Source organism: Mobula hypostoma, chromosome 13 (genome assembly GCF_963921235.1).
Source record: "Mobula hypostoma chromosome 13, sMobHyp1.1, whole genome shotgun sequence".
Classification (NCBI taxonomy): domain Eukaryota; kingdom Metazoa; phylum Chordata; class Chondrichthyes; order Myliobatiformes; family Myliobatidae; genus Mobula; species Mobula hypostoma.
The window spans coordinates 84,176,747-84,199,196 of NC_086109.1; the positions used below are offsets into that span (position 1 = coordinate 84,176,747).

The following is a 22,450-nucleotide window of genomic DNA, read 5'->3' on the forward strand; positions in this document are numbered from 1 at the left end:
GTATGTTACTCTGGATTATCAACATCTGCAGAATCTCTTGTGTTTTTGAGGAATTAAAAATCTGTTCATTTTCTTGCATTCCTACTGCTGGCTAATAATATTTTGTTTACTCTTTCAGCATTTAAAACAAATTGGACATTCTGGGAAAAATGGCTGAGATTGTAAGTATGCAAAAAATTCCACATTATTTTGTTTTGATATTCCAAATTATTAATAGTTAACACAATAGAATGTAGAGGGGCTTACTGTGATCTATTACCAGGTGACAGCGTTACTTAAATTATCATAAGGGCAAATTAGTGAGGAAAATACATTTTCACAAAAGGCAGCCCTCTTACCCTTAGTTCATGTCAATGTGTGTCCTAATCTCTCCACTGATGAACCACCATCCATCTGCTACGTTTAGCTGCTTATAATTTCATTACTAAAATATTGTCATCGGTCTGTCCCTTTCTTTAGCAGACAGGAACATTCCGGATGGTTTCCGAGGAGGAGCAAGAACTACGCACTAAACTTGAGCACCTTACCACCAAGGATCATGGGCCAGTGTTTGGCAAGTGTGAACTGCTACCTCCTTACACTCTCCAGAAGGTCAGTGGGTCAGCTCTCTGAGTTTCAGGGAGAGGAAGTCCAGGCTGGTTGGCTGCACAGCTTCCTGCATTATCCATCAGAATCAGGTTTAATTTGTTAACTTCGCAGCAGCAATACAATGTAAGATATAATAATAGAGGGAAAATGTGAATTACAGGAAAAATATAGTTAAATAAGTTGTGCCAAAAAAATAGAAATTAAAAAAAGTAGTGAGATAGTGTTCATGGATTTAGTGTCCGTTCAGAAGTCAGATGACAGAGGGAAAGAAGCTGTTCCTGAATTGTTAAGTGTGTGCCTTCAGGCTCCAGTACCTCCTTCCTGATGGTAGCAATGAGAAGAGGGCATATCCTGGGTGGTGGGGGTCCTTAATGGTGGATGCCACCTTTTTGAGGCACTGCTCCTTCAAGATGTCCTGGATACCACGAAGGCCAGTGCCCATGATGGAGCTGACTAATTTTACAACTCTCTGCAGCTTACTCCAAACCTATGCCCCCCTCCCCCCATACCACTCGATGATGCAGCCAGTTAGAATGCTCTCCACAGTACATCTGTAGAAATTTGCGAGTATTTTTGTGACATGCCAAATCTCTTCAAACTCCTAACGGAAGATAGCCATTGTCTTGCCTTCTTTATGGCTGCCTTGCTATATTGGGTCCAGATTAGTTCCTCTGAGATATTGAGAGCCAAGGATTTGAAGTTGCTCACTCTCTCCACTTCTGATCCCTCTATGAGGACTGGTGTGTGTGTCTCTCTCTCTCTCTCTCTCTCTCACACACACACACACACACACACACAAACACAATCTCTTTCTCTCTCAAATGTGAAGCTGAAGGTAGACTGCCTGTCGACGGACATGTACTGTGCAAGACACAAACAATCTCTCTCTCTCGCTCTCGAGTATAACGATGATGGAATACAGACTGTCAAGAGCAATGCTGAGATCACAGTAGCTCATAGCCATATTAGCTGGAAAGGCCTGGATAGGCTCGATGTGGAAAGGATACTTCCATGAGTAGGAAAGTCCAGCATCCAAGGTTATAGCCTCAGAATGAAGGGACGGCTTTTAGAACTGCAATGAAGGGGAATTCTTCAACCAGAGGGTGGTGAATCTGTGGAATTCTTTGCCTCCACATGCTGTGGAGGCCAAGTCATTCAATATATTTGAAATGGAGGTTGATAGGTTCTTGATTAATAAGGGTGTATTATGGGCAGAGATTGGTTCTTGATTGCTAAGGCGGTGAAGGTTTATGGGGACAAGACTGGAGAAGGGTTTGAAAGAAACAAAAATTCCTTGATTGAAGTCAGAGTGGATTGAAGCATCAGGAGAACACATACCAATCCTCGTCAAGAGGTCAGCAATAGAAAGGGTGAACAGCTTCACGTTCCTGGCTGTCAACTTTTCAGATGTGTGCACGTGCGATATGCATTCACACACAAACACAGGATGAAAATAAAATGAAACAGGTGAAAACACCAAGTAGGTCAAACAGCACCTGTTAAAAAGGAAACAGAGTTAAAGTTTCAAAGACTTCAAAAAACATCAGAAATGCGAAAGGGAGAAAACAAGTCAGATGTAAGTTGCATAATATATTGGAAACAGATGGATATGTACAAATATATTGAAATTTAATCGTACCTGCATTTGCAACCACACAAAGGGGTCCTTAACTCTTTCAGGTTTTTGGTGCACAAATCTCAAACTGGTGGGACATAGGTTTCATGATTAGAGGAGATGTGAGGAAGAATATTTTCATGCAGGGGTGTTCATAATCTGGAACTCCATTCCTGATGGAAGCATGTACTCTCATAACTTTTAAGTATTTGGATGGATGCTTGCAGAGTGTTGGTAAGTGGGATTTGTATAGATAAATTATTAATGGGCAGCATGAACATGTAGGGCCTGTTTCTGATTTGTATGTCTCAATGACTGATAGTCTCTGAGATTCATTTCTGACCACTTGAAACAAGAACCATTGAGGGAACTATGGTGAAACTTGTTCACCACTCTTGCTATGTCTAGTTAATTCAATATTGTTTCCTAAAAACTCAACATCATCATGTCTTGGATCAGTTATCATTCAATAACAGGAAAGCAAAGCACTAGGGATATTGGAAAGATGGTGGGGACATTGGAGGTCAGGCAGCATCTGTGGAAAGAGAAACAGGTTCAGATTCCTTCACCAGAATTGGGAAAATGAGAAACAGGTTGGTCTAGATCGCAGAGTAGGTGGGGCAGACAATGTGTGGAACAAAAATGTTTTTCTCTGATTGGGTGAATCAATGAGGTAGTTAAGGTAAGATTGTGCTTCATTTTGTAATGCATTGCTGATGTTGTATAATCTGTGTAATTCACAAACTCAAGAAAGTCTGCAGATGCTGGAAATCCAAGCAGCGCACACACATTGTTGGAGGAATTTAGCAGGACAGACAGCATCTATGGAAAAGAGTAAACAGTTGTGTTTCAGGACGAGACCCTTCTTCAAGACTGAGAGGGGAGGGGAGAGATGCCTAAATTAAAAGGTGGGGGGAGGGGGGGAAAGGCAACTGGAAGGTGATAGGTGAAACCGGGTGGGTGGAAAAGGTCAAGGGATGGAGAAGAAAAAATTCATAGGAGAGGAAAATGGACAATAGGAGAAAGGGAAGGAGGAGGGGACCCAGGGGAAGTAACAGACAGAAGTAAAAGGTCCGAGTGGGGAATTAGGGGTGGGGGGTGGTGGCAGGGGTGGATTTTCCTAACCAGAAAAAGAAATCAAAATTCATACCATCAGGTTGGAGGGTACCCAGACAGAATATAAGGTGTTGCTCCTTTACCCTGTGAGTGGGTTCATCTGTGTAATAATGTATAATTTGACCACACAAAAAAGGAAAATAAAGAATGTCATTTTTGCATCTCTCTTAGTTCTGATACAGGATTCTGAACTTGATGGTTTCTCTTTTCACAGTTAAGCATTTTCTAATTTATATCAGGTTTCTGCTATCTGCCATGTTTTCTTTTGACTTCCAGAAGAGGAGAACTGTCTTAAGGTGAAGGCAGGTAAAATAATAGAAGTTTAACATCTGCCTGTTCTCATAGCTGGATATCAGAATCTGAATCAGGTTCATTCTCACTGGCGTACATGACATGAAATATGTTGATTTGTGGTAGTGGTACAATGCAATGATAAAGTTACTATAAATTACAAAAATCCTTAAATAGTGCAAAAAAAAGGAATGACAAGGTGCATGAATGGTTTACCTGGTCCCAACATATCAATGCAGTTAAAAAGAAGGCAAGACAGTGACTATACTTCATTAGGAGTTTGAAAGAGATTTGGTATGTCAACAAGAACACTCAAAAACTTCTATAGATGTGCCATGGAGCGATGTCTCAGAAAGGCGGTGTCCATTATTAAGGACCTCCAGCACCCAGGGCATGCCCTTTTCTCATTGTTACCATCAAGTAGGAGGTACAGAAGCCTGAAGAAACATACTTAACGATTCAGGAACAGCTTCTTCCCCTCTGCCAACCAATTTCTAAATGGACATTGAATCCATGAACACTAACTCACTTATTTAATATATACTATTTCTGTTTTTGCATGATTTTTAATCTATTCAATATACATATACTGTTATTTATTTATTTGTTTTCCTTCTATATTATATATTGCATTTAAATGCTGCTGCTAAGTTAACAAATTTCACGACACATGCTGGTGATAATAAACCTGATTCTGAAATCTGACAGCAGAGGTGAAGAAGCTGTTCCTGAAATATTAAGTGTGGATCTCCAGGCTCCTGTATCTTCTCCTTCATGGTAGCAACGAGATTAGAGCATATCCTGGATGGTTAATGGATGCGTAGGGTGTTGAGAAAGGGTTGTGCTCAGTCACTGGTTGACTGCTACAGTTACTTAGGAGGCTGAATCTATTAGTCTAGCGATGGAAAAATGTTTTGTGAATTCCTGCATTGTCTAAAGCTCTACTTCAAAGGCAGCAAGGCCTTCAAAGCAGAGATCTGAAAAAAATTATCTCATGCCTACTAACAGTATACAATGAGCAAGTAACTTGGTGTTAAGTCTACATAGATAGCTGCCATTTAAAAGGGCTATCCTTATTATCCTTTGAATTGGGGTCAGTGAACTTCACCATGTCAAGTCAAGACAAGAATAGTCAGGATTAGAGTTTTATTTACCATCTGTTTTGTTGAAGTGTCACAGAAGAAGCTATCTGCACGTGTTGTTTGACATGCTGAACAGTTCAACCAAGTCACACTAGCGGATGGCTTTATGTGAGCAGCGTTCTTTCCCCTGCTGATTATCAGAACAGATACCTGAGTATGCTAAAAAGTAGTCGTGCAATCTCTTTTTCCAAATATGAAACCAGCTGGCGGAAAAGGCTACGTACAACAGATGCTGAGGTGTTTAGTTACCCAGTCTCACATAAACATCTTTAACAACTGCTAATGTACTACAATCATCAGTCGACTTTCAGACCTCTCCAGCATTACTTCTGAAACCAATTTCCTAGATATTTCTTCTCTTATATGAATGTTCCATTATAACACTAGGGAAAATATATTTTTAAATTAAGCTTAATTGTACCATTGCATCTTTATTTGCAAATATTTTTTCCCTTTTAAGAAATTCCCAAACATATAAAATTGACTTTTTAATTTAAGCAAATTTCTTTCAATGGGATAAGTTAATAGTAAATTATATCGTGATTGAAGTTCAACCCAAAGGTCACCCAAGGCGGCAGAACTTTCTGCAGAACGATTCTCATCTTCCTTTTCTCTCCAAAGGCCAAGGATGAATTGAATGAGACAGAAGAGAAACGGGTGATGTGTGTGAAAGAGCTTCACAACCTTATTGAGGACTCTGCCAACTCAGGAGAGGAGTTTGCCAAGACTGTGTTCGAGAAAACAAAAGATAAAGATGATTCTTTCTTCCTGAGATTCGTAAGAGCAAGGAAGTTTGATGTGAAAAGGTCTTATGATCTCCTCAAAGGTACGGGAATCAGCTTCCTAACACGTATTAGACACTGACTTTCCAGAAACACCTCATCTGATTTTGTATACAGGCTAATTCCTTAACTTGTATTTGGTTGGGCAAGAAATGATTTTTTTCAGGCCTGTTCCCACTGACACCTCCCAGCCTGCACATGCAGACACCTCCCAATCTCCACCCATCTAATAGGACTCACCTGCCACCAATTCCAAACTGCAGCCTATTTGACCCCAGTTCTCATCCATCCTAAGAACCACTACCCTCTCTGCTTGATAAATAGTTCACCAAATCCTCAGGATCACCCCCACCTTTCACGTGTCCTGTCTCAAGCCCACTGCCTATTGTCCAGTCAACCCACCTGAGCAACTTATGATGGTGGAAGATGGTTCACTGCTTGATTGATTCACGTCTTCATGGATGGGGTATGCAGTACCTGGTTGACTGGGAAGGGTATAGCCTGAAAGATAGGTCTTGGGTGCCATCCACTTATGGATGCATCATTCATCAATAAGTTCCACTGGACCCATCCAGATAGTCCTGGGCTATCGGGTGCTGGCTGTAAGGGTTGGGGGAAGGTCCTATCAGGCCTGCTCCCACTGACACCTCCCAGCCTGCACATAAATGTGAGCACCTCCCAGTCTCCTTCGAGCTAACAGGATTCACCAGTCGCCCATTCCAGACACCAGCCACAGCCTATTTAACCTCAGTTCTCATCCACAGTCCTTGTTCACTCATTGAACCAGATGGCCTCAACACATTGCTCCTAACCTGCACTCTACCTGCCTAAAGTTTGCCTTATTGCTTGTCGTGTTTAGTTTCTGTTCTCTCTTGTTTTGTGGCCCTCTGTGGCTTGTTATTTTGCAGACTACTATGAAAGATATTGCTCACCACTAAATTTTCTCCACTGCTCTACCTTTGGGTCAAGCCACCTCCACATTTCCTGACAGATTTATCTTTATTGAGATGATTGACCTTCGTATCCACGTTGCTTCCAGATGGTGGAGGATTCAGACTCAGTTCGGCCAATAGCTCCAACAATGAAGTTCAAAGTAAATTCGTTATCAACGTACATATATGACACCATATACAACGCTGAGATTCATTTTCTTGTGGGCATACTCAATAAATCCACAGAATAATAACCATAACAGAATCAAAGATCGCCCAATGAGGGTGTTCAGCCAAAGTGCAAAGAACAACTAACTGTGCAAATATAAAAGAAGAAATAATAAATAAATAAACAATAAATATCAATGGAACAATTGCTTTGACGGCTGGGATTGCATTGTGGCAAATGGCAACTGTGCTATCATTCCATTCGAGTATGATGCTCTTCTGAGGGCTTGTTCCATTAATGCAAAATGACCGTGCGTGACTTTGTTTAACATGGAGAAGTTAATGCATGGGCAGCCACCACGCAGTCCTTGACAGATTGGTGTCAGGGTCCAATGGCATGGGTTATAAAATGACTGGGGACCCTTCACTGCCGTTGAGGTGTATCATCATCTACTGCCAGCTCTACTGTTGAGGTCTTTGTTGGATCACTCTTTGTCTGGAACCTCCCCTTGACCTTACCATCATGGGTGACCCGACCAGGAAGGAGCTAGCATCGCTCTTGGGATCTCAGGAACTCAGAAGCCTCTCCACCATGACGAGGTGACGGTCCTCAGAGAAGTGTGCTAAATACCGTGTGGACATTCATGGTTGGCCACCTCATCTTTGTTTTGACAACAAGAGGATCTTTATAGAGGAGGACTTGGTCAATGAATTTCTGCTACTTTACCAAAATACAAGGCACAAACCAGATAATATATCCAAAGAGTCAGAGTCAGTCAGGATGATTATCACTGACATATGTTGAGAAATCTGTTTTCCAGCACTGAGGCAACACAATACATTAAAAAATTACCATAGGTTACAATAAGAAATATAAAAAATAAATAATGTGAAAAGAGAGTAAAATATTGAGGTCGTGCTCAAGGGTTCAAAGATCTGATGGTGGAGGGGAAGAGGAGTTCTTGGAACGTTTTTTTTGTGTGTGTGTGTGTGTGTGTGTGTGTGTGTGTGTGTGTGTGTGTGTGTGCGTGTGTGTGTGTTTTCAGGCTCTTGTATCATCAGGCTCCCTGATGGTAGTAATGAGTAGAGGGCATGTCCTGGGTAGTGAAGGACTTTCCCGGCAGATGCCACCTTCTTGAGGCTCCACCTTTGAAGATGTCCCCTATGGTAGGAGGCTTGTGCCTATGGAGGAGCTGGACATAACCCTCTTTTTCAATACTGTGCATTGGAACCTCCATACCAGATGGTAATAAAACCAGTCAGATCTCCATGGCATATCTCTAGAAATTTATCGAGTTTATTATGAATTTATTGAGATGTATAGATTCATGAGAGGCATCGACAGGATGAATGCACAGTCTTATTTTTCTCCCAGAGTTGTGGAATACAGAACTAGAGGGCACAGATTTAAAGTGAGAGAGAAAAGATTTCAGAGAAACCTGAGGGACCACTTTCTTTAATCCTGGTTTGTGAGAGTAAAATGGTGAGGTGGTGTTCATAGGTCCAGAAATCTGACGGTGGAGGGGAAGAAGCAGTTCCTAAGAAGTTGAGTGTGTGACACTGAAGGCATGGCAACACTTGGGAGCTGTCCCCAGCACATTATGGACTGTGCTGGTTATTGATGCAAACAACATGTTTCACTGTATGTTTCGATGTAAATGCGACAAATAAAGCTAACCTTTAATATTTTATATCTTTGCTTTTGTTGACCACTGAGCACTGAATGGTTGCCTGGGGGTCATTACCATCACAACCAACTTAGATACAAGCACATCTCATTTGGAGAAATTTCTGACCAACCAGCTGCAGAAGCTTACCCTTCTCACCCAGGGACACAAGAGCAATTGCCTTCTCCTTTCTTTTCATCCTGGCTCTCTCGATATATACAGGAAACTGGATCACAACCAACAATAGATTTGATTTCTGTGGAGTCCCACACTCAAACCTCCCTCAGAATCTAATCACTAGATGAGAAAGGGGTCAATTGACCGAGATACTCATTAAACTGGAGACTTGTTTCCTCGGTCTGTTGTGCAGTAATTGCTCTTGAAAAAGAGCCCAACATTTGGCATGGGAATATTCATCTTTTATGAATTAATTAATGGCTTCTCCAAACATAAGGCTCTTTTTATCACATAGAAGACACAGCATACATTGTCTGTCAGTAGAGCAAACCAGGAAAGAAACAACTGAGAGCAGGAAAAGGAGTAAATTCTGATGCCTAAAAAAAAATCCAGAAAACTTTCAAATAAATGAGAGATGAAATGGTTAAAACCTGCTGATCTACCATCCCTCTGAAGAATGGTCAAGACTGCAAGGAATCAGATGTGCTGGCTACTGATCATCAGCAGAAACCACTGTTTCATTGCACCAGCCAAAGAATTAAGCAGAACATACACTCAGTGGCCACTTTATTAAGTACTTCCTGTACCTAATAAAGTGCTCACTGAGTGTATGTTCATGGTCTTCTGCTGCTGTAGCCCATCCACTTCAAAGTTCGGCGTGTTGTGCATTCAGAGATGCTCTTCTGCACACCACTGTTGTAACGTGTGGTTATTTGAGTTACTGTCACCTTCCTGTCAGCTCAAACCAGTCTGGCCATTCTCCTCTGACCTCTCACATTAACAAGGTGTCTTTACCCACAGAACTACCGCTCATTGGATGTTTTTTTTGTGTGTGTTTCTTTTCACAACATTCTCTGTAAACACTAGAGACGGTTGTGTGTGAAAATCCCAGATCATCAGTTTCTGAGAGACTGAAGCCACCCTGATGGGCATCAACAATCATTCTACGGTCAAAGTCACTTAGATCACATTTCTTCCCCATTCTGATGCTTGGTCTGAACAACTGAATCTCTTAACCATGACTGCATGCCTTTATACATTGAGTTGCTGCCACGTAATTGACTGATTAGATATTTGCGTGAGCAAGTAGGTGTACAGGTGTACCTAATAAAGTGGCCACTGAGAGTACAGCAAAAAGCAGCACGGAGGTGTAGTTATAAGCAGAAGAGAAGCTGCAGATGGTGGAAATCCAGAGTAACACACAAAATGCTGGACTTGCAGGTGAAGTGTTGCTTCAATTAGGACTGTTTGGGGTCCTGAATGGTGGTCAGGAAGAAGCTGAACAGGCAAGGATAGCACTTTCAGGAGGGAGAAGATGTGGAGGGACGAAAGAACAAGAGAATCACAGGAAAGCAATCCCTGCAAAAAGCGAAGAGTTGTGGGGGGTGGGGGGGAGAAGGAGGTAAAAATGTGTTTTGTGATAGAAGCCTGTTGAAGATGGCATAAGTTGCAGAGCATAAAGTGCTGGAAGTGGAGCCTCATCCTGACTTCTTTCCCCTTCCTTTCCAGTCCTGATGAAGGGCCTCGGCCTGAAACATCAACTCTTTGTTCTTCTCCATAGGTCTGCTGAGTTCCTCTAGCATTTTGTCTGTGTGTCAGAGGTGTAGTTAGTAGAGCTGTTGTCTCACAGACAATGATCTCTGCTTTAGTGAACATATGGCCCTTGTGGCTAAAGGGGTCAGGGGGTATGGAGGGAAGGCTGGTACAGGGTTCTGAGTTGGATGATCAGCCATGATCATACTGAATGGCGGTGCAGGCTTGAAGGGCCGAATGGCCTACTCCTGCACCTATTTTCTATGTTTCTATAACAACTCGGCCTCCACATCTATCTGGAGTAGAGAATTTCTAAGATTCATCACCTTCTGAGTAAAGATATCGCTCCTTGTTAGGCTATCCCTTATTCTGCAATTTTATCCCTGGTCCTAGGTTCCTCAAGACAGGGGAAGCATCCTCCATAAACCTTGCCTGCCAAATTTCTTCAAAGGGCAGCACTGTAGCGTAGTGGTTACCTTAATGCTATGACAGCACCCGCAACGCGGGTTCAATTCTGCCTCTGAAGCAAGGAGTTTGTATATTCTCCCCATGAGCACTTTCATTTGCTCCAGGGGCTCCGATTTCCTCCCACATTCCAAAGTTAATTGGTCACATGGGTGTATTTGGATGGGCTCACTGGGACAGATGGGCCTGTTACCATGCTGTGACTCTAAATAAATAAAATAGCTTTGTAAATTTCTCTAAACACGAGAGATTTTGCGGATGCTGGATATCTGGAGGAACTCAGCAAGTTGGGCAGCATCCATGGAAAGGACTGAATAGTTGACATTTTGGGCCGAGATCTGGAGTTCCTCCAGCACTTTGTTTGCACTGTAAATCTTCTTATTCTTCTAAAATCCTAATCTAGTCTACTCAGCTCCACTCTTATAACAAATCTGTCACCCCTGGAACCCATGTCGTGAATACTGACAACACACATCAAAGTTGCTGGTGACCGCAGCAGGCCAGGCAGCATCTCTAGGAAGAGGTGCAGTCGACATTTCAGGCCGAGACCCTTCGTCAGGACTAACTGAAGGAAGAGTTAGTAAGAGATTTGAAAGTTGGAGGGGGAGGGGGAGATCCGAAATGATAGGAGAAGACAGGAGGGGGAGGGATGGAGTCAAGAGCTGGACAGGTGATAGGCAAAAGGGATACGAGAGGATCATGGGACAGGAGGCCTAGGGAGAAAGAAAAGGGTGGGGGGGAACCCAGAGGATGGGCAAGGGGTATAGTGAGAGGGACAGAGGGAGAAAAAGGAGAGAGAGAGAAAAAGAATGTGTGTATATAAATAAATAATGGATGGGGTACATTGCATTGCAATACCAACACAAATAGGCTGATTAACCCAGTTTCCTCTCCCCACTAGGTTACGTGCGTTTCCGTGAACAATACCCTGAACTGTTTGAGAATCTGACTCCAGAGGCAGTCCGCTGCACTATTGAGGCAGGTTACCCTGGCATTCTCACAAACCGGGACAAGTATGGCCGTGTCGTCTTGCTCTTCAAGATCGAGAACTGGGATTACGAGGAAATCACTTTCGATGAGGTAACAGTACTTGCGTCCGGTGAGAAATCAAACAAAACATGCAGACGCTGGAAATCCGAAATAAAAACAGAAAATGCAAGAAGCATTCAACAGGTTTGGAAGCATCAGGCTTATTATTTCAGGTCAGACTGTAACGTAGTTTTTCTCTTCACAGATGCTGCCTAACCTGCAGAGTGTTTCCAACATTTTCTGTTTTTAGTTCTGATTCTTGTATGTTGCAACCTCAAACAGAATACCAAAAAGGATGTTTCCAAGCAATTGTTCCAAGGGTGTTTAAGAGGCAAACAGCTAAGCAACAAATCCTTCAGCTGACTGCTTCTGTGTCAGCAATAGACCACCCATTTACACAAGTTCTATGTTAATATAATTTGTTATTTTGCCAGATTCTTGTGAACTCCTCACAGATTTTACCACTTATGCGCACACGAGGGATAACTAACAGTGAATACTTTACCTACCAACTTGCATATCTTTGGGATGTGGGAGGAAACCAGAGCACCTGGAGGAAACCCACATGGTCATAGGCAAACTCTACATAGACAGCATCCAAGGTTAGATTTGACCCTGGAGTTTTGGTGCTGTGAGGCAGTAACTCTCACTATGCTGTTGGACTTTCCCCTTTTTTTACTTTTTTCCCCATCTGAAGGCCTAGTCATGGAAAATATATTTGCATATAACCACTGGTAATTTACTGCTTTCATGGCCAGACCCTTATCAAAACCACCCGAACATCACTTCAAGCCTCATGACCATGAAAAAGATTAAGCATGGTCTCCAATGAGCTTGAGTTTTATGCTTGCGAGTTAAAAAGACCCCAGCTGTATCCTGAATTGAACGTGGGTTTTACAAGTTGGAGACTTTTGTCTGCTCCAGGCATATCCACAAACCACAGGAGTGTGATGTTATGGTGGCTGGAGTTATTTTCAGAGAGAAGTCTTCGTGGCCAAGACTCACATTAGAAGCTCTGAAAATTCAATAACTAGACTAACTGGCAGACCTTAAAATCATAAGACAATAAGGCATAGGAGGAGAATTAAGATATTTGGCTCATTGAGTCTGCTCTGCCATTCAATCATGGCTAATCCTTTTTCTCCCTTCCTCAGCCCCACTCCCTGGCCTTCTCCCCGTGACCTTTGATGCTGTGGTCAATCAAAACCTATCAAGCTCTGCCTTAGATACACCCAACAACCTGGCCTCCACAGCTGTCTGTGGTAACAAATTCCACAAATTCACCACCCTCTGGCTAAAGAAATTTCTCCACATCTCTGTTTTAAATGGACGCCCCTCTATCCTGAGGGTGTGCCCTCTTGTCCTAGACTCTCCTACAATGGGAAACATTTTTTCCACATCTACAATGTCTAGGCCTTTCAACATTCGGAAGGTCTTAATGAGAACACCCCCCCAATCCTTCTAAATTCCAGGGATTACAGACCCAGAGCTATCAAACATTTCTCGTATGATAACCCTTTAATTCCCGGAATCATCTTTGTGAACCTCTTCTGAACCCTGTCCAATGCCAGCACATCTTTCGTAGATGAGGAGACACAGTAGATTGGCAGGGGAATGTGTGGGGTATAATATCTGGGGGTTTAGATTCTTGCCATGGCTTAAGCCCCTAGATTGCAACTTTTCAGAATGTCTTGGGCGATCTTATGAATTGTTATTGAGGAGAGGTAAAACCCGGCAGTCTGTATTAGCCAGAGCAGCTACACCAGTCATTCTGGCTTGGGTTAGATGTGGAGGCTCTATCTGCACCTGTCATGTGCAGGGAAATTAGAGAACCAAGTCTTCATCTCAAAAAGTCTTTCAGCATCTGCAGCAAAGTGACGTGCTAAGGTAGCGTAGCAGTTAGTGCAACTCTATTAAAGCTCAAGGAGTCGGACTTCAGAGTTCAATTCCGACATCCTCTGTAAGAAAGATTGTTTGTGCACGGGTTCCTCCCAAAATCCAAAGACGTACCGGTTAATTGGTCGTTGCAAATTGCCCTGCGTTAGGATAGGGTTAAATAGGTGAGTTGCTGGGCAGTGCAGCTCGTCGGGCCAGAAGGGTCTGTTCTGCTCTGTATCAATAAATAAATAAATAATAAAAGATCCCAGTGAACACAAACCCAGCAAAGGTGAAAACTGAGGGCCATTCCCAGGAGGATGTGATCCTTGCCCACTTATCCAAAAAAAATGGCTGATTCTCAGCATTGAGCATTGGAAGATTATCTGACTGTAAATGACATTGTTCCTCCTTTTACTCTGCCCTCCCCCCATTAAACACACACATTATCAACAGGGATTACTTAATAGGAGTAGAAATCCCAGCTATATTCTTCCTGTTTCTAATTATACGTCCCACGTGCACCAAGCACAAATCACATGACTCAGTGAACAGTAGGCCTCAGTGCTTGATTGGTTGGTTATCTAATCATCAGAGGTCATCCTCATTCTTCTATTCCAATGTACAATGATCAAGCAGAGGAATCTCGGTGCTGGTGCCATTTGGTGCAATACCTCAGTGAGCTTTACTGAAACTCACTGAAAGAGCTTTCGTTTCAGAGACCTGAACCATAAAAATGATTGGGTGTGATGTGAGCCGCTCTCTCTCTCGTCAGATCCTACGCGCTTACTGTGTGATCCTGGAGAAACTTCTTGAGAACGAGGAGACGCAGATTAATGGATTTTGCATCATCGAAAATTTTAAGGGATTTACAATGCAACAAGCATCTGGTATTAAAACCTCAGAACTCAAGAAAATGGTGGACATGCTTCAGGTGAGCATCAGAAGCAATAACCAGGGATTAAAGATTACATCAATTTTATCTGTTACACGCGCTTTGAAGCATGCAGTGAAATGCATCATTTGCATCAAATCAGATCAGTGAGGATTGTGCCAGGCAACCTGCAAGTGTTTCTATGCTTCCAGTGCCAACATAGCGTGCCCACAGCTCACTAACCCTAACTGTACTTCTTTGGAATGTGGGAGGAAACAGGAGCATTCGGAGGAAACCTATGTAATCACAGGAAAAACATACAAATTCTTTACAGACGTTGGCGGGAATCGAACCTCATTGCTGGTACTGAAAAGTGTTTGTGCTAACCAGCACCCTATTGTGCCGCACCCCTGTTAGGGGTTTGTGTTGGAAATTGAAAGAGCGTTTATTATCTTTTCATTTCCTTTTAAAGGAATTTACAAGCGGTGATTGATAAGTTCGTGGCCTAAGGTAGAAGGAGATGAGTTATTAGCTTCAAACTTTCTGCATAATCACTCAAAGAGTTGAACTGCACATGCATGTAACAAGAGCTGTATAACTCATCTCCTTCTACCTTAGGCCACGAACTTATCAATCACCCCTGCTGTGGTCCAAGACGCCGACTTCTACAAAGAAGGGATCCGTATTCTCTACGACCGCTGGACTATGTGTGTAAATGTAGGAGGGGACTATGTTGAAAAATAAAGGTGCTAGGTTTCCAAAGATTGACTCCTTCTACCTTAGGCCACGAGTTTATCAATCACCCCTGGTAAGTTCCTTTTATTTTGACTTACTGGATGGCAGGGTGGAGATATCTCTCTACCAAAGGAGATGTAAGGTGCTCCTTCCCTCTGTTAGCCTGCAGATCAGCCTTGGACAAGGTGTAGCACCTGATTAGATCCACTGTCCCCCCCCCCACCCCCCCACAACGGTTTACAATACAGGTGACCCAGTTTCAATTCCCGCCACTGTAAGGAGTTTGTTCATTCTCCCCGTAACCACGTGGGTTTCCTCCGGGTGCTCTGCTTTCCTCCCACAGTCCAAAGACATAGCAGTTGGTAGATAAATTGGTTATTGTAAATTATCCCATGATTAGGCCAGGAGTAAATCAAGGATTGCTGAGCAGCGCAGTTCAAAGGGCCGGAAAAGCCCATTCCACGCTGTATCTCAATAAATAAAAAATAAATATTGCAAGTCCTGGTTACGCGATCACTGATGCCAGGCAGAAACTCTCTGAAGAGTATTGATAATGGCTGGGGGGTCACCTGTCTTGCAAACCACTTCTGTAGAAAAGTTTCCAAGAACAATCAAAGTCATGGATAGAGAAAAGAATAACACCAATGTGAATGGGGTCTTCTTCACAGGCTTAAAACAGGTGGAAGACCTTGCTCGCCCATGTCATACGACACAGCACGTAATGATGATGATAATCTTGAGTCAATGAGTAGAGCTAGCGACCACTAATTCCTTCCGCAACAAAGAAGGAATTCTTGTTGCTACAACTGTGGGGGAAAAGGAATTCTCTACTTATCTGGGTTGGTACCCTGCATCAGGACTGGGTGTGCAGTGGAAGGGAAACCGTATAAAGAGAAGAAGCAGAAGCGATGTGACAGGAACCAGAGATTGGTGCATGCTCAACCCGCTCAGCTCCTCCAGCAGATTGTTTGTTCATCCAGATTCCAGTGCTTGCCCTCTCTCGGGTCTTCACTATCCTCAACTCATCTCCCAGTTATTTTGTCTCCATTTCTCCTGATTTCTGAGGTTCTTCTCCACCTGCAGCATTCTACCATTTGGGAACCAGGTCAACAATTTAATTTTTGAACATGTTTGGAGGGTCACGTAGGTAACAAATGTTTACTGAATTCTTCAGTGCTCATTTATTGAAATGTATTGATGTTATACTTAACGTGCAAAGAACAAGTTTCCACTTCCAGCTCTTCCTCACCGTACAGCACAGACCTCCAACAATGAAAGGTCCACAGCAAGCCCTGAGAAAAAGTGGAGAACTTACTGTATCGGGGTGGGGGGGGGGCATCTCTCTACGAAGGTTGACATCAATGATTAAATTCACCATCTCCTTCTGTGTACCAGCGTAGGCTTTGGCTATCTGAGGAAATAAGTGCTTGAAGATCAAGACCTCTAATCCAGTACAAAACCCATGGACTTCACGTACACCTCTAAGACAGGGGCTACCTACATCACACACCTTAAAGCTCTGGGTAGGTTCACCCCATGCTGGATAAGTCAATGTCCTATCCCAGATCAACATTCCCAGCAATGAGGCCCAATTTACCCTCAGTCAAAGCCTCTGTTTTCACTCCCAACAAAAACTCTATGAAACTAAAGGAATAATACAAGTTCCATTGTAGAAAGAGCTTACCAGGTAGACAAGGATGTTCTCAAAGTTAAAAAGCTATAACATCCCCACCAATTCCTGGGAACCTCTTGCCATTGTGAATTCAAACTGAAGAAGCAGCACTCAGGATAGCATTAAAAGCCTCGAGTCCATTGGCCAGAAGTACAGAGAGTAAACAGCAGAAGATGACACCTTCTCCCAGACTAAATATACATCAGACAAGAAAATGGAGCGGAGTTTAATAGTTTGACGTCTGTTTCTCTTTCTAGGACTCCTTCCCTGCTCGGTTTAAAGCCGTCCACTTCATCCATCAGCCTTGGTATTTCACCACCACCTACAACATGGTCAAGCCCTTCCTGAAGGGCAAACTTTTGGAGAGGGTAAGTACATAACAAGAGAGACTGTTCCTTTAGGCACTCTTGTTCCTCTAACCAATTGTTCTCACTGAAATCCCAACTAAGATTTGTTCCGTAATGCTCTGTGTATACATTTTTTAGATACCCCAAGCAATTCTCAGTTCTGAACACAGAAATTGCTCGTGCACATATTGAAAGATGAAAGAAAGACAGAATTGCTTTACTTGTTGCATGTACATTGAAACATACAGTGAAATGTGTTGTTTGCATCAATGACCAACACAGGTCTGAAAAATTGTGCTGGGCAGCCCACAAGTTGCCACACTTTTGGTGCCAATGTAGCATGCCCACAACTCACTGACCCTAACCCATACGTCTTTGGAATGTGGATGGGAACTGGAGTACCTGGAGGCAAACCACATGGTCATGGGGAGAAAATACAAATCCTTTACAGACGGCAGTGGCAATTGAACACTGAGTGGTGATGAAATGGTAAGGACGAAAGCAGCAAAATCTTAATCAATTCTTATGGATGTACCAAAGGAACTATCCTCTCCACAAGCATCATGGGTTGGTATGGCAGCTACTCTGGCCAAGGCAATGAGATATTGCAGAGTTGTGAATGCATCCATTCCATCACAGAGACTAAAAATTCAAAGAACATTATCAAAGTGTGTATACAGAGTACAGCTCTGAGATTCGTCCTCTCACAGGCAGCCATGAAGCAAAGAAACACCATGGAACCCGTTCAAGAAAGCATCAAACACCCAAAGCATGAGCAAATTGCACAAATGGCCGAAAGCAAGTGAACAACGTATAGAATATCAGACGTTCAACTAGGAGTTGAGTATTCGGTTTAGGTCAGTTCAGTGTTGTGCCGCTAGCCCCCTGCAGGACGCAGAGGCTCTCTTTGCCAAAGCACCCCAATCAGCATCGATCACCGCGATCAAACCACTCAAAAACTGCAAAAAAAAAGAGTAGCCAGAATCCAGAAAAACATCCAACATGAACCTCAAAGTCCTCAAAAATGATTCCACAACCTTGTTGATCAATCCTTGCATTGTGAATCCCAAGGCTCCTGCACTTTCCTCTGAGAGCAGCTAGCGAGAGGGAGAGGAAGACCAGTCGAGCACAGGCAGACGGCACTGAATACCCACCCATCTTCTGCTCTCATCCTCATCGATTTCAACCTAGATCAACCCCTGAATCGGAGAAAAGCAATGGAGTTGATCATGGGCTCAGGCTGGGTCTCGAGGCCTCCAGGCTGCACACTCCACTCCAAACCTCACCAAAACCCCTTGAAAAGAACAAAGGACCAGATCGCTCAATCAGCGCAAAAGCACAGCATCAAGCTGTAGATCTTAGGTTCTAATTGCATGCAGCTTAGTAGCAGGAAGAAGATGACAAAGTAAAATAAGTAGCTTCGTGAGCTGTCTGCAGAACGGTGCCTTTGACTGCATTGTTCGTTGGTGCCATCTTGGAGCCTCAGCTCCATTGACTTTGACTTTGCTTGCACTTCTCAAGAAAGCAACCAACAGAATTAATGACTCTTCCCACACCACTCGTTCTCTCTCCACTCCCATTGGGCAGAAGACACAAAAGCCAGACACCCTAATTTGTCCCTAAACCCTAATCTGACTTCCACCTTCCTCACATCCCTGTCCCTACACCCTAATCTGACCTCCACCTTCCCCACATCCCTGTCCCTACACCTTAATCCGACCTCTAACTCCCCCATATCCCTGTCCCTACAGCCTAATCCAACCTCTAACTCCCCCACATCCCAGTCCCTACACCTTAATCCGACCTCTAACTCCCCCATATCCCTGTCCCTACACCTTAATCCGACCTCTAACTCCCCCACATCGCAGTCCCTAAACCAGAATCTGTCCTCCACATCCCCCACATTCTTGTCCCTACACCCTAATCTGACCTCTAACTCCCCCACATCGCAGTCCCTAAACCCCATTCTGACATCTAAATCCCGCACATCCCTGTCCCTACACCCTAATCTGACCTCTAACTCCTCCACGTCCCTGTCCCTGCACCCTAATCTGAGCTCTAACTCCCCACATCTCAGTTCCTAAACCCTAATCTGACCTCCACCTCCTCCACATCCCTGTCCCTAGACCCTAGACCGACCCCTAGCTCCCCTCTCTGAAACCAAGATCATCCCTACGAATTAAGAAAATAACAACTGAGTTTGAAGTCATTGACTTCATCCTTTTGAAGATTCAGTTGGACTAGTGGATGTTAAACAAACAGTCTGCTATAATACAGGCACCTGACATGTAAAATGAAGTTAATGGTGAGGAAGAGCTAGTTTTTACCAGGTATAAGGACATGAACTATATTTCCATGACTTTGCTGTGAGGGTGTTATGGTCAGATCATGAGAAAAACAGAATACAATTCATAAAGAATATACTCCCAGTCTCTCTTCCTCCAACTCTCTTATGCTAACTCCTCTTTCCCTTGAATCAAAAGACTTTTAATATTTCTTTAAAAATCAAATAAAGTGTACAATCAGAAGACTGTCACTATCTCTCTTATACAAACAGAGGTCAGACAATGCTTTTGATTAGCAGTCTTTTTCTGTGTGGGTACAAAAGAATCTAATCTAAAAACCAAGTGTGATATGTGATGGGGGTCACATGATTGGGCAGAAGGGAACTAACTGATCCATGATTGTGTTAAATGACAGGGCAGGCTTGGGGGGCCTGGTGGTCACCTCTTGCTTCTATTTCCTTGTGCTCTTGTGTTGAGAATTTTTCATGTTTTCTCCCCACCACTGTCTGTCCAACTGACCTGCCCCCTGAATCGTGCGGTAGACCCACTCGCACAGCTGGATCTTGGCCTAGTTTTTTCCTCACAACAACCCCCACCAGGCAACGCCCACAAAACTGGTACAACGTCTCCGCACAAAGTACATCTCATAAACTCCAAGCCGGACTCTCTTTAGGAAAAACATTCAGCATAGGTTTTAAGCAACAGAATGCTGGAGGAACCCAGTGTGTCAGGCAGTATCTATGGAGGTGAATAAATAGTCAGGACACACCAAATTATAAAGTAACTACAGCAAAACAAACCTTTCCTCCCAGCTTCCCACCCACCCAAGTACATACACAGTCCTCTAAACTCCATCCTCCAGCCGACTCACGGATTCACAGAAGCTGGGCTTTCAACTTCCCCTGTCGACCCACAGAGAATTGCAAACTCAGGGTTCATGCCATTGGACCTTAACTTCTGGACGTCCAATAGACCTTCAGGCTTTGATCTTCGGTATCATCCATGGACACTCCTCTGAGCCAATTGTTTGGAAGACAGCCAGTGAGTGAAGGTGGGAGCAGGGTGGTGTTCTGTACTGATGACTTCAGCCAATTACTTGCAATTGAGGTCTAATATTGATGAGTGCAATTTCTGCAAAAATATAGCTTTGGTAGCATCTTAAATTATTTATAACAATGAATAATTATCAATATTTCTTCCAGGTGTATGTCCACGGTGAGGAGCTGGAAAATTTCTTTAAGGAGATTGATATTGATATTCTCCCAGAAGATTTTGGAGGGAATCAACCCAAGTACAATGGCAAAATAATTGCTGAGAAAATCTTTGGTGCTGAGTCAGAAGATACCACCCTTTAATTATTGGTGAATTGCATTGAAGAAAGCCTTAGATAGGGAAGGGGCTGGGGGAGCTGATTGCAGACTAGTTACCACAGGAGCTTGGTTTTCAAAAAGCAACAAATAAACCCGCAGATGCTGGATATCTGGAATAATTGCAGAAAGTGTTGGAGATGCCCAACAGGACAGGCAGCATCTGTGGAGAGTGGAACAGTTAACATTTCAGGTCAGCAACCCTTCATCAGGTAACTAATTAAAGATAACTAATGGAATATTAACTGCATTTCTCCTCCCCACAAATGCTACATGATCTATGGAATTTTCTTTCAAAATTGTCCAGGCAAAGCATTGCACATATACAATGACCCCTCTTGAAACCTCTCTATATAAATATGGTTTGATGGCAGGCTTCTAACTGTTCTGTTTTGTAACTTCAAAACATTAAACCAATTCAAAGGAAGATGCAGAGAGTCTGAAAATATGGTGTAACTTCGTCTTTAATTTTAGCGAGGCTCACACGTATCAGGTAGAAGCATGATGTGTGCAAATGAAGTATTGCTACATGTAACCCACAATGAATTATTTAAACGAAAAAGAATACTTAAACAGTATATATACAAGATTACTCAAATATTATTGAAATATTAAACACACAATAGCTACCACTAAGCGAGTTCATCCTTTATCATTGCAATTAAAATAAGCAAATATAAGAATTTTTATGAAGAGTAAAATGCAGTTCCACCTGTTGTAAGATCAGAGTCCATTATGCATCATCTTGCACGTACAGTGATTGTTTGGCCACTGTATCTGACAATGACAGATTTGTGCACCACTTCTTATGATGTGAACAACACAAAGAAACCTGTGCAGGAGAGTTCTTAAATTGGAGAAGCTATTGCACTGGGGTAGTTCCACTCTCGACCTCCGAAGTCTGGGTCCCGTGGTACGAGCAGTCACAAATGGGGTCTTCCTTGGTTGCACTGGAAGATCATGACTTATCTTTGAGCCATGCAATCTCCTTTGCTCTCCTCGAAACGTTGCAGAACTGCCTTTCCGGCCGTTGGATCTCACTGTTGATCTCATCTGCGCAGTCCACCAGAGCTGGATTTGCATGCTAGGAGGGACATGGCCCTATCTCACCGGGGTATGAGGCCAATGGCTACCCTCACCTGGTTTAGCCTCTCTGTCGAAGTGGTGTACTGGGCTGTGGCCGCTGTCACATGCAAACAGCTACCTGGAGCCACAGGTGAGAACTGAGTGTCCGGTGTGGACTGTTGGATCCCGATGCGTTTTGCCGTCCAAAGGTTCATTGGAAGTCAAGAATGAGGCATGAAACTTGTTGCTTACGGCCATTTTATTAGGTGCTATGAGAGCAAAGAAGTGTGGTGAGAGAAATTTTAAAAAGAGCAGACTAAAAAGTAGTCGCAGTCTTCTCACACCAGACTAGAGATAACAGAAATTCCACTGATCACAGTTAACCAATAAAATAGCCAGATTCAAGCAATATGACACCCATCACTGAAACCAGGATGTTTCCAGAAAAACTGGCCTTCATCAATCGTGGAATTGAATTTAGGAGCCGAGAGGTAATGTTGCAGCTATATAGGACCCTGGTCAGACCCCACTTGGAGTACTGTGCTCAGTTCTAGTCGCCTCACTACAGGAAGGATGTGGAAGCCATAGAAAGGGTGCAGAGGAGATTTACAAGGATGTTGCCTGGATTGGGGAGCATGCCTTATGAGAATAGGTTGAGTGAACTCGGCCTTTTCTCCTTGGAGTGACGGAGGATGAGAGCTGACCTGATAGAGGTGTATAAGATG

At 43.2% G+C, this 22,450-nt stretch overlaps 1 protein-coding gene across 2 annotated transcripts; it reads left to right on the top strand.

The window, feature by feature from the left end:
- The first annotated feature begins 149 nt into the window (after positions 1–149).
- Positions 150–20,648, top strand: rlbp1b (retinaldehyde binding protein 1b). Of its 2 annotated transcripts, none has more exons than XM_063066538.1 (7): positions 150–161; positions 460–591; positions 5,374–5,578; positions 11,378–11,556; positions 14,156–14,314; positions 16,919–17,029; positions 20,496–20,648. In XM_063066538.1, exons 1-7 carry the CDS (start codon positions 150–152, stop codon positions 20,646–20,648), a joined length of 951 nt encoding a protein of 316 aa, XP_062922608.1. The 2 variants fall into 2 exon arrangements, with proteins under 2 accessions (XP_062922608.1, XP_062922610.1); XM_063066540.1 differs by having other exon boundaries at positions 463–591.
- Positions 20,649–22,450: the final 1,802 nt, after the last annotated feature.

Bases quoted from the DNA above. Each gene is read 5' to 3' on its own strand.
- rlbp1b (XM_063066538.1), top strand. The intron at 5,579-11,377 runs GTACGGGAATCA...TCTCCCCACTAG, and splicing joins GTCTTATGATCTCCTCAAAG to GTTACGTGCGTTTCCGTGAA. The intron at 17,030-20,495 runs GTAAGTACATAA...TATTTCTTCCAG, and splicing joins AGGGCAAACTTTTGGAGAGG to GTGTATGTCCACGGTGAGGA.